The sequence below is a fragment of the Mytilus edulis genome, chromosome 4, assembly GCF_963676685.1.
Source record: "Mytilus edulis chromosome 4, xbMytEdul2.2, whole genome shotgun sequence".
NCBI lineage: Eukaryota > Metazoa > Mollusca > Bivalvia > Mytilida > Mytilidae > Mytilus > Mytilus edulis.
In genome coordinates, this window is record NC_092347.1 from 8,611,082 (window position 1) to 8,631,494 (window position 20,413).

Sequence of the window (20,413 nt, forward strand, 5' to 3'; positions counted from 1 at the left end):
AAAATCTATGGAGTAGAATTAGAGATTTGATGATTTTAAGACAACATGAAGAAGGTTTTTCGCCGATTTCATGTACATTCTATGCAAAGGTTTTGAAAGAATTTAATCAGTAATATTTCAAAGAACAAATGAGAAAAATACATTGATTTTCCATTTGCAGTTGTAGTTCATCGAGCCAGAGTTGTATGACAAATTTTATTAAAATCTATGACATAACCATTTACTGTAACTTAACCTTAACATTATCTTCTTAGTTATACTCACAATTTGTACAAGTTTATGTTACTGCTAAATGTATCCCAGGAAATATGCGATATTCTATTACTGCTGAGGTCACTAAGATAAATTAGAAACAAAATATAAAAACATCATATATCAAATTGACTTAACTTGTTTAAAAAGAGGTGCAAAAGATACAAAAGCGACAGTCAAACTCATAGCGACAGATATTTCTACTATATAACACGTTCAAAGGAAAGGATATGTTATTATGGCTCATTTTCAGTAATACATAAATCATAAACAATAACTTGCTGTAATATAATAAATAATGAGACAACTTATAAAAATCGCACGCATTCACCAAGATAATCAAAGCAAAGGAAGTGGAGATACAAAGAGTTAACAGTCAAAACGAATACTGGAACAGCAAACATTAGATAAAATGGATTAATATATAAACAGCTACCAAAAAGAATTTTCAACTTACGCGCAAATATTTTTGAGAAGTCTAGGTTTCTCTTTTTTGATAATTATTGTCAAATTTTTCAAATTGTAAATTAGACCATTGGTTTTCCCGTTTGAATGGTTTGACACTAGTAATTTTGGGGCCCGTTATAGCTTGTTGTTCAATGTGAGCAAAGGCTCCGTGTTGAAGGCCGTGCATTGACCTATAATGGTTTACTTTTTTTTTAAAATTGTTATGTGAATGGAGAGTTGTCTCATTGGCACTCACACCACATCTTCCTTTATCTATGATAAAAAGCAAAAAGGTATTTTCCTAATACACTGTATCTTCTTATAATGTTTAAGTCGGCTGGTATTTTTTACCTATTCAACGTCGCTTTTAATTCAGAGTTTTGGTTTAAATCATCACTGATGATAATACATTTCGACCTGTGTTAATGTTACACCAAATTATAATCCGTAGTTTGTAGTTTGTTTCATAACTTATAATGACCTGTAGTATATCTGATATATATTGCATTATAGCCAATTCTGTTTTACCAAACATAAAGGCAGATCAGCTACTGGAAACACTGACATGCTAACCCTGTCGATGTTCCCGTCATCCTCCTTTTAAATGAATGCCATTTCCCCATTTTTGATTCTCACCTTTACTTTATGGTATAGCATAACAATGTATATAAAGTGCGAATCCAGTTGGTTCATTTTCACTGTCGTATGCGAGTATGTCTATTGTAGAATAAAGGATCATGCGAAAACTGTAATTGATTACGTTTCGAAAAGACAAACAAAAATTTTAGTTGAATCTAAGTTTTAACATATTTTCATTGTGATATGTCTTTTAACAGTGTTAAAGTTCCAATATGTGTTATAAAGGATTCATTAAATAGACAATCGATTATTAAAAGCGATCCATTTTTACTATAGATGCGATGAATTATTACTGTACGGGCAATCATTTCTGATGTAGCATTTTCGAAGATGCGACGAATTTTTTTTATTGAAGATTGGTGTGATAAATGAACTTGCAACAAAGGAAAAATCTTACTTGATTACTTTAATATTTATATCTATTTATGACTTTTTATATGTCTAAAATACTGGCTGGCCGCTTATACGTTTTCACACAGTATTGACATTTTTGAAATGTATTGCAATTTTCTGTCTTTGTCATTAAAAATACCTTTTGAAGTTGCAAACTCCTGTTTACACAAATCACACTGATAGTTGTTGTTGTCTACATTTTTGGCATTTTTGGTGCATGTTGTTTCAAAGGATGTTTGTACAAAAATGACTTCTCGTATTTCCCATATGTATATGGCTTGTTAACATGGGCACCAAAGAGCTGTTTTTACAGAAATGTTTTACTACAAACAGGGCAGGTGTGAGTAAAAGCTCATATAACTTTCTCCATATGGTAAGCAGGAAGCCAGGCCAGTATGTTAACTGCTTTAACTGAATTGAACAATTAGTACAGATCAGGCCCTCTTTATTGTTGCAGTTTTTCTGCTCATTGAGAAACTCGTTGTCTTGAAACTTTTATCCACAGTGGTCACATTTGTGTAAATCTTTAGCTTGGATCTTCTAATGCCAGTACAAACTAGCTACCAATTTGGTCGGGAAAATAACACGTGCAAAGTACTAATTATTCACTAATTTCGGTATTATAATTCATACCTGCAGGGCTCTACTTGTATTACCTGAATGTTCTTCAAAAATCATAAAATTTTCGACTGCTTATTTATCATTCTAAATCAGAAATTCACGGCATATACAGTGAAAATGGTACGTTAGGATCCGCACTTTACATTCATTGTAATAAACTTTGTTAAACATACTTTACATAGATATGTCAGGGACAATGCGCTATTGTGCATTTTAAAATATCAATAAAGACTTCATTTCAAAATCACCAAGTCATCAAAGTAAAAATATTCCGTCGTCAAATCCGTTTATCAACATTTCAAAATAAATTTTCATACGGACCACATGTTAATCTTGAACAAAAACCCCAATAATTATCCTCAAACAACCCAAACAAATATATAATTAGACAGCGTAAAAGATAAAACGTTTTTTCCCTGTTTGATATGTTATTTGTTTAAAATTAAAAAAGACAATGAATGACGCAACAACAACATGTTTAGTGTACTTACACATGAAGGAAGGTGCTTGATCTCTTACCCCGTATGTAATTTTATACCTCATAATTGTTTTTCGTCTACTGCTTTGTATTTAAACAAAGCTGTCAATTTTAGGTTTTCAATGTCAATTCTTGGTTTTTCATATGGTATGGTGTTTGTTAATTGTTGAAGGCCGTACGGTGACCTGTCGTTGGTTAACTCCTATATAATTTGGTCTTCAGAGGAGAGTATTTTCATAGGCAATCAATCAAATTTTCTTATTTATTTTGATCTAAACTGTCCATTTGCTAATTCCCGTTATTGACCCTGTAATTAGAGACCTTTTTTAATTGTCGCCCTTGTGAGGGACATTAATTTTTATTAACAATCAGTAGCATATTTACCCGACGATATCGGGATATACGTATTTAGTCGAACTTAAATATGTACTTGTGATTCCGGTATTGATAAAAATAAACAAAAAAATGTGGAAATGTTCAGGACTCAATTAAATCTATATTTAGGTAAGATGTTGCAAGCATACGATTTTTATTGCGTCTTAAACGTTAAGAAGCAAATAATCTTTAACTACTTTATTGAAATATTGGGTAAAAAAGTTAATTATGAGCTATGAAAGTCAAGTGACTCGAGCATTTGTTCTGAAGAAGTTTAAAAACATTTGAAAGAAATATTTTTTAAAGTGGGTTAGCTTTCATTTGTCTTCACTATCCAATAGATTAACAACTTTTAGATATATTTATGATTTAGAATCTTCATTGAAAGGGGAGCACGAATGCACAGTTGATTAATCGTATTAATGTGCCATTTGTATGCAAGAGGGACATACCTTTGTATTATGTGCCGATTCGAAAAAAGTTATGCGAGTATTGTCTTCCTTTAACAGGTTCATTATTTTTTTATTACGTAAAGGTTTCTGATACGATTTTGAATAGTTACAAATGTTATCAATTCAATATATTTCATTTTTTTTTATAGCTGTATCAAAAACATTAATGTACGAAATAATTTCATAAATTTGAACCGTTTAAAATTATTACATACCAATATAAAGAACCGTTCATCATTTTTGAAATAGACTATGAAGGATAGACGATTTTTATTTAAATTAACCAGAGTTATCTAGTATTAATCACAGAGAGGGACTAGCAAGCAAAGCTTATTTAACGTTAAAACAATTTTCCACTATAAACGAATGTTACTTTATACAAATATAAGGACTAAGGGTCTGTGTAACACTTATCAATTCAAAGTTTTAAAAAGTTTTGAAATTTTAGATTTTTGGAATTTTTATCAAAGTTTTAAAATATCAAAATTTCAAATTGTGTTTAAGTTTTGAAATTTTGAAATTTTAACCAAATTATTAAAATATCAAAATTCTAAATATCGTTTATAAATTTGATATTTTAGAAACTTGATCAAACTTTTAAAATACTAAACCTTACTCGCAATTTTGATTATTTCACTTTTTGAAAGTTTAATTTTTAAATGTTTGCTTAAAATATCAAAAATATAAAGGGGCGACAAGAGGGGTACCTGTAATCACTGATGTAAACACGGCTCTGATAAGAGCTATTCTTAGTTATAAATATGAAATAGCATGAAATATATCAAATCATTCTTAATAACAAAATAAATAATGAAAAGAAGAAGTCGGTTTTTTTTTATGAAACATATTAGACTTCACATAGGATAACAGTATCCTGAAATGTTAAGGTTGTGCATCTATCAAAAAAAATATAATTAACCCAATTTAAACCGGAATCAACTACGTTGATTTAAATCTCTTATTTAAGGTTAGCGTTTGAGATAAATAATTCAAAGCTATTTTGTGTTCCCAGTGCCCAACATTTAGAAGTATCAGTGAAAAATAACCAACTCGCAGTAAACCATATAGTATTATTCGCCTTTTTGACGCTCCTGATGACGGTAGATCCAGAAAAAGCGCTTCGGTCGTATACAACTTAAAACGTTTTCCTTTCTTGTTTATCGATTGCATGATGAAAATATATTGCCTTTTATGATTTATTTCAGTTCCAAGAAATGATACGGAAGGAATACTTTATATATAGCGTCGCAATGAAAGTTGTGCTAGGCGTGTTTCAGCTGGCCCCTAGACAAAAAAGTGTACTGGTTCAGTGATTATAGACGTAATACTAAACTCCAAAATATAACAATGAACTTAAATCAAAATCATACAAGACTTAGAAGGACAGAGGCTCCTGGATTGGGACAGGCGCACAAATGCGGCGGGATTTAACATGTTTCGTGAGATAACAACCCTCCCCTATACCTCTAGCCAATAAAGAATGAAAAACACACAGTAATACGAACAGTAAAACGCACTTCAATAGGAAATACAAGTCCTATGTCAGAATAGGAAACAAACTAAGAAACTAATCAACATGACAATGATAATAAAATAACAAAGGACTACTATACATAAGGCTAGCAGTTACTGCCATACGCCAGCTCCAGACCTCAATTAAAAGGTTTTATATGTCTTCATTATGCACACTCTCTCCCTGTTGCATTTATTGCTAATTTGTTCCGGAACATTCATGAAATATTTGTCACTGGCAACAAAAAAAAATCGATAATTCAAAATAGGTTGTTTACATACAAATTACGAAGAAACGTAAGATTCAACTTCCGAGGACAAAGTTGCCTTATATGCTTATAGATGGATTTAAAAATGTTTTAACTTCACTTTGGTCAAACACCTCTTTAATTGTTTCGTTTTATTTTTCTTGAATTTCAAATTTCAGTTTCAGCGTTCCGTAAGTGAATTCTTTACTTAAAATTCAGCGTTTTACATTGTACTGGTTTTTCGAGAGCAACATTGGTGTACGGCCAAAAGTGGAAAAAATCCATCATGCAGCTGACAGTGTGGCTTCTCTTTGTACGCCCCATTCTAACTGGATGTACATGACTGTGTACTTTTAGTTTGCTCAAAGGCGATTGTCGTACGATAACTTAAAAATATCCAAATAACAAAATGCAAATACGGGACAATAATATCTTTTAATACAAAAAAATCTATTCCTTTTGTTTACTATTATAAAACAGTAGTTGCTTTAGAACCTATAATGGAGCTACGTTTATGATAACTATTCCAAACGTTGTCTTTAAGGGCATACGATATAGTTTTGGTCCTGTATTTACAAGTTCATGAACATTTGCACATAGGCTATTTTTTACATGATTAAATCAAATATGTAATAAAAAATATACCTTCATGTGCTACTTTTTGAGTAAAATGAGGTCGAAATTTTGTATATTTGCTCGAAATTCAGATTTGTGGCCGTAATTTCTTTTTCGAAAGAAAGACATAACTTTTTTGTTATAAAAGATAAAAACAAATTTGTTTTTTGTTAAATAATCGGTAATTTCTCTATTTAATAAATATCTTTAAAAAATATTTATCAAAAGTTCAAGAATTGAGGAAAAAACGTAATTTTTTACTGAATATTTATCACAATTTAAAAAAATCCTCTATTTACAGTTTTATTAAATTTGGGTCACATAATCTCCCTGCAAAATGCAACCAAATGCCGTTTCGAAAAATAGGGGTCCATGAACTCGTTTTCAAATTAAATCAGTTTGAATGATAAAAATCAGTCGAAAATGCATCTTTTCCCGATATGTCACAATTTGACGTCGCGAAAATAACAAATTACGTTAGCAACGTCATTGCCTTCCCTGTAACTGTATCGTATGCCCTTAAGGTAGCATCCATTTAACTTTAAAAGTGGGGATGGCTATTTTGTCGAAGCGCTAACAATTTTATTAAGTTTTTCATCGCTATTAATCAACTTGTCTGGTTAAAGAATTGAACACTAAAAAGCATGGATAATTTTTCTTTGTCCTCTGCTGGCACAGAATATCATATCATCAAATTAGGGATCAGATTATTGTAATGTAACATTATCGAAGCACCTAGTGGTAGTATCAAGTAACAAAACAGGGACTATCTAAATATTGAATTCCCCAGAAGATTACCATTTATCGCTGATAGAATCTTTTGACACAATTTTCAACTTTGAAAATGCCGACACCTACAACTGGATAGATGGGTGCTTAATGTAGTACAGCGGCAACTATTACATAAACATGAATGCAAGTTGGGTGCTTAATGTAGTACAGCGGTAACTATTACATAAATATGAATGCTCGTGAAAATAATGTTTATGGTATACGTTTATATATAATATGGAAGGTTTCAACTTTTACAAAACCAGAGCTATACGTTGGATTTAAAAGTTTAATTTATTTGGCCTTTTCAATTTTATTTGACTTTATTTGCCTTTTAACTTAATTTGGTTCGAGTGTCAATGATAAATCTTTTGTAGACGAAACGCGCGTCTGGCGCAAAAACCGGCAAAATTTATATTCTGGTATCCATCTATGATGATAAAATTGAGAAAGGAAATGGGAAATGTGTCAAAGAGACAACAACCCGACCAAATAAAAAAACAACAGCAGAAGGTATTCAATGTAGCGAGAAATTCCCGCACCCAGAGGCGTCCTTCAGCTGGCCCCTCAACAAATATATACTAGTTCAGTGATAATGAACGCCATACTTTTTCCAAATTGTACACAAGAAACTAAAATTAAAATAATACGAGACTAACAAAGGCCAGAGGCTCCTGACTTGGTACAGGCGCAAAAATGCGGCGGGGTTAAACATGTATGGGAGATCTCAACCCTCCCCATACACCTCTTACCAATGTAGAAAAGTAAACGCATAACAATACGCATATTAAAATTCAGTTCAAGAGAAGTCCGAGTCTGATGTCAGAAGATGTAACCAAAGAAAATAAACAAAATGACAATAATACATAAATAACAACAGACTACTAGCAGTTAACTGACATGCCAGCTCCAGACTTCAATTAAACTGACTGAAAGATTATGATTTCATCATATGAACATCAGACACAATCCTTCCCGTTAGGGGTTTAGTATCATACCATCATAACATATATGAGAAGAACATAACCCGTGTCATGTCAACCACTGTTTTTAGAAAAAATGTGTTTACTTCCGATGCAAAGACCTTATCAGTGACTCAATATAAACGCCAAAATATGCAATCTTTAATGACTTGACAACAGTATCGTAATTATATCCCTTCTTAATAAGTCTATTCAAAGGTTTTGTAAGTTTCTGAAGTGAAAACTGACACCTTTGTGCTTTATAAAGAATATTTCCATAAACAATTGGAGGTGAAATACCTGAACGTATAAGAAGTCTGCATGTTGAGCTATATTTACGAATGATGGCTTCATACCGATGATAAAATTAAGTAAAAGTTTTGACTAGTTTGTGATATCGAAAACCCTGGTGTAATAATTTTTCAGTAATACATAAATTTCTGTCGTTAAAATCTAAATGAGTTTTTGTAGATACCTTGTAACAGTATCTTGGCTCCAATTTGCTGATATTGGATCTTAGTACCGTCTTAATTTCAGCGTAAATAAGATTATATTAAAAACCTCCCACACTGTGGACTAGCACAACCTTAATAAGAACACCATGTATTCAGTATCATGAAGAGCTTTTCTTGATCGACCTTCTTACGGAACGCTTAAAGCTGAATATTTAGGGCAAACAACTTACAAAGAACAGATAAAATCGTTTAAGATGATCTTTCATTCTGTATATGAAATGATATATTCTTTAGCCAACATGATTGCAGAAAGTAAGAAGTCGTACAGCAAAACAGAAAAATTTTAAATCAAAAGAGATAATACACCGTGTGTTGGGCCTTTTTATGGCTTAGTTTGGTAGAAAATGTATATACATGCTCAATATAACCATACTATTTGACCTACTGCGAGTTGTTCAGTTTTTACTGTTACTCCTGATTCTCCTAAAATATGGGTGCTAGAAAAACCAGCAAGTAAAATGGTCAATATCTGAGCCGTACGTCTGGTTTTTAAATAAATTATCTTCTTTTAAGCCGGGTATGTGGATTATGAACTTAAATACAATTAAATCTGAGCAGTTTTCAAATGCTTTTAAAATCTTTTGGGAAGGATGGAAAAATAGTAAAGACAAATATAATGATATACAAGAATGGTGGGATATTACCAAAAGTAAAATAAAATTTCTAACAATTGATGTAAGTAAAACACTAAATCGAGTATATAATAACAATCACATTAAAAAACTTGAAAAACAACTCGAAGGATTAAAATTAGTAGAGGAAAAAACAAGTATCACCAATTCTAGAATAACCAAAATTGAAAGCGAAATTAAGGATATTTATACAAATTTTACAGAATCTGCGAAAATTAGGGCAAAAATTAAATGGTCAGAAGAAGGTGAAAAATCAACGAAATATTTTTTTAGTTTAGAAAAGAAAAATGGCCAAAACAAGTTATGGAATCGTATAAAAACAAAAACGGGTGAGTATAAATATGATATTGATTCGATATTAAAAGAACAAGTAAATTTCTATTCCACACTTTTTACGGCTGAAGGGTGGGACAAAAATAGCGGTGAAAAGCTTTGCCAATTTATTGAAAATAAGGTAAGTTCGGACGATAAGGAGATGCTTGATAGTAATATAAATATGGAAGAATTAGAAAAAGTGCTCAAAGATCTCGAGACTAACAAATCACCAGGTGAGGATGGCATTATATCTGAATTTTACATACTGTATTGGGATATAATAAAAAATGATTTTTTCACACTCCTTCAAGAAATATTTGATAAAAATGTCTTAAGTAAATCACAACATAAAGGGGTTCTTACGTTATTACATAAGGGTGGTGAAAGGGAAAATATTAAAAATTGGAGACCTCTTACATTACTTAACACCGATTATAAAATCATAGCAAAACTTCTTGCAATGAGACTGAAAAAAGTCTTACCGAAAATAATACATTCAGATCAAAAAGGGTTTGTAAAAGGAAGAAACATTAGTGATGCTAACAGATTAATTCAAGATATAATAGACTATATTGACAACGAAGATGAAGATGGAATAATAATATTTCTTGATCAACAAAAAGCTTTTGATAGAGTTGAATGGGAATGGGTGGATTTTGTATTAGAAAAGTTTAATTTTGGGGGGAAATTTAGACAATGGATAAAAATGTTACTCTATGATGCTATTACTTGTATAAAAACAAATGGACATGTTTCAAAATATTTTTCGATAACACGTTCGGCCAGACAGGGCTGTCCAATAGCACCCCTTATATATATTTTGCAAGCAGAACCAATGGCATGTGCAATACGAGGTAACAAGGAAATTGAAGGGATTCAAATACCTGGTGAGGGGGGTAAAAGTATAGAAACTAAATTATGCATGTTTGCTGATGACACTCAGCTTTTTAACAAAAATGAGAAATCAGTAGAAAAATCTTTTGATGTCCTAACGCTATACGAAAAAGCTTCGGGATCTAAAATTAATTTTGATAAAACCAAAGGTTTACTTATAGGATCTCTTAAAAGGAAAAAACTAAAATTTAATAAAATTAAATGGATTACAGGTAGTGTAAAAACCCTCGGAGTAAATCACGGATATGAAATTGATAATGATGCTATATGGCAAAGTATAATAGAAAAGATTAAAAACTGTGTCCACGTTTGGAAAAGCAGGAAACTTTCATTTAGTGGTAAAACCTTAATTGTAAAAAATTTCATATTGCCCATGTGTAGTTATGAAATTGAAATGCGGGGAATTCTTGAAAAATATTCAAAAGAAATAAACAATATTATTTGGAATTTTATATGGGATGGGAAAGTTAACCAAATAGAAAGACAGGTTTGTTGTCTTGATATAACAAAGGGCGGAATGGGCATGATTAGTATAGACTTATTCATTAGAAGTAAACAAATAAAGTCTCTTTATCGCATTCTCCATGAACCATTAGAAAGCTGGAATGCGATTGGCAAGTATTGGCTTCGACACTTTGACAACAAGTATAATGATCAGTATTTTTTATGTAAATGTTCAAATATTAAAGGACTAAATATTAAAAATATTCCTTTATTTTATCAGAAAATGATTTTTACATGGTCTAATTTTCTAAAAATTGGAGATAATCCCAAAACTAAGAACGAGGTACTTAATATGAGACTATTTGGTAATTCAAAAATTTCATTTCAAAATAAGCCATTGTTTTTTTCTTCCTTTCTAAATAGTAACATGAAATATATCAAAGACATATGGAATGTAGAAACCAACAAATTTAACAGTTGTTGTTCTATATTTGAAAAACTTGTAGATAAAAGAAACTGCATATCGGAATTTTCAAGAATTAAAAGTGCAATACCAATTGACTTCTTACAAATGTTAGAAAATGATAATGAAATTAATAAGAAACCAAACATAGAATTGAAACTTTCTAATGAAATGGTTATATTAGACAGATCTGGGAAAACAATCAAACCAAAAGAATTAAAACTAAAATATATTCGAGACATGATTAATAAGAATATATATCCAAAATGTCAACTTAAATGGCAAGAATTTTATGGCCACGAAATTAATTGGAAAATAGTATGGGGCAATTTGAAAAAAGTTAAAATCACCAATAAAATGAAAGAATTTCAATGGAAATGCATTCACAATATCATATATACGGAAAGTAGACTTAAAAAAATGCAATTGTCAAACGGAAAATGTCATATTTGCCAAACTGTAAATAATACTGAAAATCTGCAACATTTATTTTTCGATTGCAATACAACAAAATTAATCATTAGTAAAATCAAAGATATTTTTACATTATGGAATATTCAATTAGATGATGATAATTTAAAACAGTTTATGCTTTTGGGAGATAGCAGTGGTCACTCGAACCAAAATTTACTTGTAAATCTATTTTTTATTTTGACAAAATGGTCCGTGTGGAAAATAAGAAACAAAATTAAATATGATGGGATAAAAATGTCCTCTACATATATTTTAAATCTTTGGAAATCATACATGGTAACACATCTGAAATCTGTACCCTGTTACTTATCAATTAATACATTAGACAAAGAGAAAATAAACACATTAATTAATTTCATACTATAAGTACATACCTTGCAGGAGATAGCAGTCATGTTGTCTGTTTTTTTTATATCTCTTTAATTTATATTGATTACGGTAATCCATGGTTTAAAGATGCACTCGATTATGTTAAAATATTATGTGAATCTGGTTTATAGGTGCACTCGTTTATGTTTTTATAATGTTATATTATTTACCACTAGTAGTACATTCTATAAAGATATTCCTTTTTCACTCATTGTCATATAAAAGAATATAAGTATTATTACATGTATACTATTTTTTTCGGATAATATAGTGCACATTTTTCAACCTCCTGCTTCCCGGACAGTTGGCTTAAATGTAAACGGGAATCCACAGTTTGCATCCTGGGCAACTGAGGAAATTGTAAACAGGAAATATTTAGAATAAACAAGTATCAATTAAAAAAAAAAAAAAAAAAAGACGTATTAATTTTGCAATCCAATTTTTCACCGATTACAACTGTCCGTTTTATTTCATACATAAAGTATCAGCATGTTTTTAATTCATATTGTTTCGTTTCGTTCCGCTTTTATTTCGTTTCGCTTTTTACAGGTATCACTCTTATTGCCCCTTTTCTATTTTGATATTTTAGGCAAACATTTAAAAAATCAAACTTTCAAAAAGTGAAACAATCAAAATTGCGCGTTAGGTTTAGTATTTTAAAAGTTTGATCAAATTTCTAAACTATCAAATTTATAAACGATATTTAGAATTTTGATATTTTAATAATTTGGTTAAAATTTCAAAATTTGAAAACTTTAACACAATTTGAAATTTTGATATTTTAAAAAATTCCAAAAATCTAAAATTTCAAAATTTAGCTAAGTTAGCTAAATCTACAAATTTTATTAGGTAGTTTGAATTTTTATTACAATAGATTAATATGCTAAACAATGGAGAGCTAGCAGAAAGAGTAAGTTTTCTGCGCAATGTGAGTACTCTTTAAAGTTTTGAAATCTTTTAATTGCATTTATTTGATATTTAGTTGAATACTAACGACATCAGAAGTTATGTTTCATAAAAAAGTATTTAAACCGCCCATACATCATCTTCAATTCATCACTCTTTGCATTGACGAAAGCAAATATTGTCCGGTATAGAACCAGCCTAAGGTTGACATAGGGAAGTAATTTGTTTAAAAATGTAAAATAACAGAATCAAACCCGTAATTGGTCAATGGACGTGTATAAGAGTGTCAATACGGGAGGCTTTTACAACAAAGTTTGTAAAGTTTATCTTATTTTTAATTTCGTCTAGTTTCAAAATAGTATTTGTTGAAGACGACCTGATAGAACAGGAATGTTTCTGAAAAAATAAAGTATACCGCTGTTCAAAACTCGTAAATCGATGGACAATAAACAAAGTCGGGGTTACAAACTAATACTGAGGAAAATACATTAAATATACGAGGAGAACAACGACACAACATTAAAATGTAACACAAACAGAAACGGACTAAGCATCAGACAAAATCCGATGAGAATAACAAATATAACATCAAAACCAAATACATGAATTTGGGATAGAAAAGTATATTTGGATGTCGAGCAAAACAAATACATTTATACTTAGTACAGACTACATATCAATATAAAGCTATTCTTCTTAAACTTTGCAATAATAATCTTAAAAATATTTTGCAAAAGAAGACACAAAAAAAAACATCAAAAAAGAATAAAATAACACAAGTATAACTGTTGTCCTAATATCCCTTACGGAGTGCATTTGTATTAATCGACCAAGGGACAAGTAATGTTTCACAAAATTCAACACGGAAATCTAAAAAACTGTTTAGTATGAACTGTTCATCAACAAATTTCACCTGGAATGCAGGTTTGGTTCACATAGAGCAGTTCTAGCTTTTGGTCTTAAGGGCATAAGATACAGTTTTGATTCCGTATTTACAAGTTGATGAAAATTTGCATATAGGCTATGTTTTACCCAGGGATGGGGTAATCGTAATCTGTAATCGTAATCGATTGTATTTGTTACATTTTTTCAAGTAATCGACAGTAATCTGTAATTGACCATATTTTCGATTACATGTAATCGTAATTTAATATGTTACAGCAAAAAAAAATGATTATCAGTCGGTAATAAAATCTGAGCCAAAACGTTAAACTTAAGCATTGTATTCAATTCCATGATGTAAATTCAATTCATTGTTCTTTGAATTATCGATTTCTAATTGGTGTAGACGAGAGGGTAACATTAAAGAAAATCAGCCATGTGATAGAGTAAATTGACACCCTCGTCTTAGCCAATCAAAATATGGCATTTTAACGTGAAGTATAATAAAATAGTTTATCATATACCTTATTTAGGTCTACATTAGGATTAATCAGATCTCCTTACAAATCTAACTATATTTTCAACTTTTGAAATAAATGAATTTTAATGTGTGTCAATACTTCTAGACATTTTATATACTAAACACAAATGCAAAAAACATGAAAATAGATTTAAAATTGAAAAATACACGTAGTCCTTAGTTAAGTTATGTACTACATTGAAGTAGTTAGCATAATTGTAATAAAATTCCCTAAAACTTAATTTTCAATAAGAGTAACAATTTATCTTAGAATAGATAATAAAATTGAGAAAGGAAATGGTGAATATGTCAAAGCGACAACCACCCGACCATAGAGCAAACAACAGCCGAAATCTAAATGAGGAAATAATATAATGTTATTTTATTTGCATTTGAATTTGATTTCAATTATGTCTAATTACTAATAAGTGAGAAATTTATCACATTATATATGCCCTAAGGTTATAAATTGTCCTCCATTGACAGTTTTTGAGGTAATTAGGGGGATTAACCATACAAAAGGATAAATTCATTCATGTATTTTAAAATTATACACTTCAATTTTTCAAAATCATATCAACTTTTTATTTTTATTTTTGATAATGATTATTTTAAAGGAAACCTCTTACAATGCAAATAATTTTCTTAAAATACATACGGTAAAAATAAGTTAATATCACACTAAAGTCAGTAAGACAGCAAAACTTTGTAAACTATTGAAAAAATGATTTGCAATATAAAGAAGAAATTGATGCTAAGGTCGATGTCATTTCAAGCATATGCATGATCACATGTTCATTATCACTCATTTAAGAATGTTATAAATATTTTAAACCTCTTTAAGCCTGCTTCTAGAAAACAAGTTTCAACATATCATTTTGAAACAATACTTTAAATATGTTTTTTTTAAATACATGTTCTAAATGTGCACTCTAAATAAGTTGAGCATTGATTTTGTTAAACATTTCTTCACCATTTTAAAGATAGTAATTGACAGTAATCGAACAATAATGTAATAACATTTGATAAAGTAATCGATTGTAATCGATTACATACAAAAATAAGTGTAATCTTCATTAGTCAATGTAACGGATTGAATCATTGCTTTGAAATTAGCAGATAAGTTTTATGTTTCTACTTATAAATTATCCTAAATAAGATAATTAGTCTTTCTGAATTTCTAACAAATATATTCAGTTAATAGTTTCAAATACTATAACCCGGTTAATAGTTTTATCAATAAATTTCCCGGATTTTTCTTCATATTAAGTTTTCGTTGGACAACAATGACCTTATTGACTGTTATGCTTTAAATCGAGCACTTGGAACACATTCATCTCTGAAATATCTTTATATATAATCTGTATGTGTCTGTCGTCGTAATTTCAAATTTACCTGTATATTACCAACCAGAAGCAGTTAAAAAAGAAAAAGAAAATTTACATTTTTTAGATCTAAAAAATAAGTATTGGGAATGTCGTCGTTTATAATTGCTTGGTATACAGTAATATATATTTAGCTAACATTTATCATATGCGAGGAAATTATTAAACAAGGATTCCTGGTCGATTACAATTAATAGGAATTTTACAAGTACTACATGACCAAATGGAATCAAATAATTCATCTTGTGCATTTTTAAGTAACTATTTGGACGTTCTTCAAAGTGGTTTACTTAAACTTTTTAGATAGGTGGTGACCCCCGGTATGATAAAACACACAATGACTGGGTATGAGTGTAATAGCAAATTTGTTGTCCCTTTCGTTGATATCTTAGGAACAATAAAATTGCTATTAACCTCAATTACAGTCTTACGATGTAGATTATTCACTTTGTAAACCAGTGCTCATTTTCAGCCGTTTGCTGCAACAACATTAACGATATTTAACATCAAAAAGTTTGTTTACTTACAGTGAACCAAGATTTGTTAATCGGTCAAATATTCCATTTTCCAATTCTGTCAATCCATTACTAATTAATGATCTGTAAAGCGAACAAAAATGGATTTTACATTTAGAATTATCTAGATGCTAGCAGTGGTTTACAGCCTTATAATAACTCTCTTGTTTATAAATACCTACATCTCTTTTTTAATGTCTTCTATAGATTGTTTTTGACTGTATTTGCTGTTTTGAGCAGATTTAAAGTACTTTTCTGTGCTTATTATGTCTGTTTGGTTTGTTCACACATCGTTGTTAATATAATTGAATTTGATGCGACTATCATAAATGCGAGAGGTTTATATAGCTATAAAACCAGGTGAAATCAGCATTTTGCTACATATAAAAATGCCTGCATCAAGTCAGGAATATGACGGTTTCGACCCATTCGTTTGATTTTGTTTTAAGTTTTGATATTGACATTTGTTGTTTTTTACTTTTCTATTTGAATTTCCTCGAGGTTCAGTATTTTGTTTATTATACATTTTTCGAGAGTATGTTAAGAATATCGCTACATATTTCATATTAATTATTGGTATCCAGTGATCCAAAAGCTTATTTGTAGGCAGCAACCAAATATCTAACAAATAATTAGAGGAGACGAAATGCCAGACATTGAATGCTTTAAACAGTTATGACAAATCTTGATTATACAAGCTTTTATGTGGATAGAAAAAAAACCCACAGTGTTTTCAAATTGTTTGCATTTACAAAAAAATACAGTATAATTTTATTTATTTTCCACACAAAAATAAGATAGGGATGCCTTCCTGGCCAGTACTTTGGTTTAAATTCCTGTGGTTGTAACATATATTCAAAACTTAGATGTAAAAAGGAAAAAAAATAGACATCATTTTGTTATCATTATAAGTTATATGGTTCGCTACTGACCGGCAACAGATCCATAGAGGATAAGTCAAATCCTGAATGTTGACGCCAATGATTGACTCCTATATATTTTATTCACCTTATATGATTTGACAGTATAACGAATTTATTGCACGCGGGACCTTTTGATTTCGCGTCTTGTAGTGATAAAAACCCACAAGGAAACAACATCATTTATAGATGCGTCACCGTTAACAGTAGACGTGACATTACGAACACCCTATGACATTGACTAATCCCCCTACTGTTCTATAATGGGTCAACACGGGACGACGTCATAATTAACCTTCAGTGTTACCTTTCCATGTCAGTTTTAAACTAGCTTCGTACTACAGTACATGATATATAAGGCAAGGAGATGTAATTTTTACAGATCAGCTAAATTATCTATAGTAAAGGATCCTAAAAATTAATGTAAGATACAGTCACAGAAAATAATTATATTTATAAGTACGTCTGAGCCAGTGACAACTGTACAACATGTTTATCCATCGGATTACCAGCAGCGATGGTGATATATGGCTGTGTGCATAATGTATATACAACTCGTCTAAACATCAACCAAAAAATGTTAGATCAGTAAATATGCTTACGCATAAGTTTTGTTCTTCCCTCACCGGGATTCGAATCCATGCTACTGATTTATCGGTAACCGGCGCGCTAGACCACACGATCATCTGGACTTCATAAAAATGTATATTTGTATATATATACTACTAGGTCACCTAGACTAAACAAAATGCAGCTCTTTTGATAGAAAAAAATCAATAAGGAAACAGTCTGTGCGACCATAGCGATTAGCGTAATTAACAGTCAAAACTTACAGTAAATGAAGATTTGTGAATCTGTCTAATATTCCAATTTCCAATTCTGTTAATTCATTACGGTTCAATGATCTGAAAAGAGGATGCATTATACAATTGACCGCACTATTGGAACACAATCACTACAAAATTTTGGCCTTTTTACGTTAAATATATAACCTATATACGTAACCACATTTCAGTAAATTTGATACCCCAGGATGACCGTAAAGCAACATTATTTGATCGGATCAATCAAAACATACCATTTTTGTAATTTATCATGTAAATCTATTTAGCTGCATAATAGTTCAGTAATATTTCAAGTGAGGATGTTTTGTATAATACAAGTGACAGCAATATTGGAATACAATGTGAACACAAAATGTTTCCCTCATAAACTTCGGGTTACCTACGACGAAGTTAACTTGCTTGTCTGTTTAAAATTTCTGTAGGTAACTTGAAAAGCAGTCAACAAGTTTGCTCTTAGTTAACTTTTTATAGGATATCATCCATCTATATGACCCATAACGAACCATTATTTTTCCTTGACATCTTTACATATGTTTTGAAGATTAATAAGTCTAAGACACTTATAGTGGTTAAGATGAACAGATTGCAAAACGACAATCTGAATAAAAAAACTGCAGATTCAAGCTGAAAAGGGTATACTATAAAATATATAGCGAATATATCTATCATAGTTTACCATCGAATATATCTATCATAGTTTATCATGGAATATATCTATCATAGTTTATCATGGAATAAATCTATCAGAGTTTTAAAAATAAAATTCCAGTACGGGTAACTGAGTATTCTACAAAACACAAGTGTGTATGTGGTGTGTTACCTCAGCGAACATATGATACTTGAGGTAATTTTAAGATGACGAAAGAGTTAAAATAATTGAATCCGAAGCTATCAAAGATGTTATCAATGGTTCTCTCTGTTGCGTTTCGATTTCCTTCGCCTTTAAAAACTGATTGTCGCGATAAAGGCAAAATAGCTACAATTGGCGAAAAAAGACCAACACTCGCTTAATGAATTGTATTACTACCCTCCCTTTTCTCTGTTTTGTTTAGGAAAATGTACCAAGCTGGACACTACAAAACGACTTTTTACATAAAAGTTTGTTCTTTTATTTTTTGTTTTTCCCTTAAACTAGATATTTTTAAAACTGCGATGAAATTGTGAAAATTATATAAAAAAATATATGCTAAAATGTTAAGTTGTTTCAGTTATAAAACATTTTTGATCAATTACGTCATTCCTGACGTATTTCTGACCTCATTTATGCATGTGAATTTGTAAGTGCCTGATTCGTAAAATAATTTGGTGAATTTAATGACAGTACATTGATAAACTAACAGTGCCTCGCCAACAAATATTTTTGCTGAAATATTATAAATGAACCATATTCATTACTTTTCCACTAAAACGTTAATGGGCGAGGGTTAGTGCCACATATATAATTAAGATACAAGGCAGATAAAGACGATGAATTTCTAGAAAAATAAATAAATATATACCTACATCAGGCTAATATACTTAACTTTTATGACGCAGATATACATTAAAAAGAATAACTGGTTAGCTATACATTCACAGTATATTTACTCGAAAAATACAACTTTACAGGGTTGGTTTTTGGGGATACTCTCTCTAATCTGTTCTTGTTTTGGTAACCGAACAAAACAGAATGTTCGATTCAGTGGTCGGGACATTCTGATTGATTTATTTCAAAAACAAGTGTTGCTAATTCATACTTTTAAACTTATATCACCGAAAACAAATTGTTCATTTTATGTTTATTTTGTCAGGAAAATTCCTTTTCAGGAGGATTTAAAAGTAGTTTACCTACATTGAAATGTTCGAAAAACAGTTAGAAAAAGAAATAATAAAAATAAAAAACTCCAAGCACATTCTAAAAGGGGGATTCCATAACAACTGTCAAAGGCAAACCCCATCAATCAGTGTTACAATTGCTAATCAACTATCATATTCCTTACTTTGTTTAGATATTTCCGCAAAAAATGTTGGGCAAAAAGAGGTAAAATGCAGTAGTATACCGCTGTTCAAAAGTCATAGATTGAGTCCACAAAACAAATCTGGGTCACTAACCAAAACTGACAGAAACACATCAACTATAATAGGAAAACAACGATTATTACGCTAGCTCAACTCTATACTCTGTTAGACGGTTGTTTATTTGTATGATAAAATGATATAATTGGGTAAGCAACCAACTTAGACATAACATAATTGGCAATCGTACCACTCCTTTTTCTATATGATAAGTTAATGCGGAAATAATTACGATCCAGTAGTCAAAACTATGAAAACATTCACCACAGGCAGACAACATAAATGATTACAAAATTCAAACACGTATACATGTATTACAAAGACGCAAAAAAGGTGTAGTAAATACTAATATATCATCATAGATCCCAAGACCAAAATTTGTACGCTAGACGCGTGTTTTGTCTATAGAAGACTCATCAATGTCATAAATAAGGCAATGATGTCAACAATAAAAAAAACATAAAAGATTGTCGCGGTAGTACAAGAGTATATATATACACTTTCTTGATGTAGT

General features: G+C 30.5%; 1 protein-coding gene across 1 annotated transcript in view; it reads right to left on the minus strand.

Annotated features, from left to right (window-relative positions):
* The window catches only part of LOC139518864 (leucine-rich repeat-containing protein 15-like), a 75,513-nt gene that overhangs the window by 6,592 nt on the left and 48,508 nt on the right, over nt 1-20,413 (minus strand). Inside the window, exons 13-15 of the mRNA XM_071310511.1 lie at nt 17,833-17,904; nt 16,092-16,163; nt 265-336 (exon numbers count right to left, since the gene is read on the minus strand). Of these exons, the coding sequence (XP_071166612.1) occupies nt 265-336; nt 16,092-16,163; nt 17,833-17,904 (216 nt within the window). The remainder of the gene's footprint in view (nt 1-264; nt 337-16,091; nt 16,164-17,832; nt 17,905-20,413) is intronic.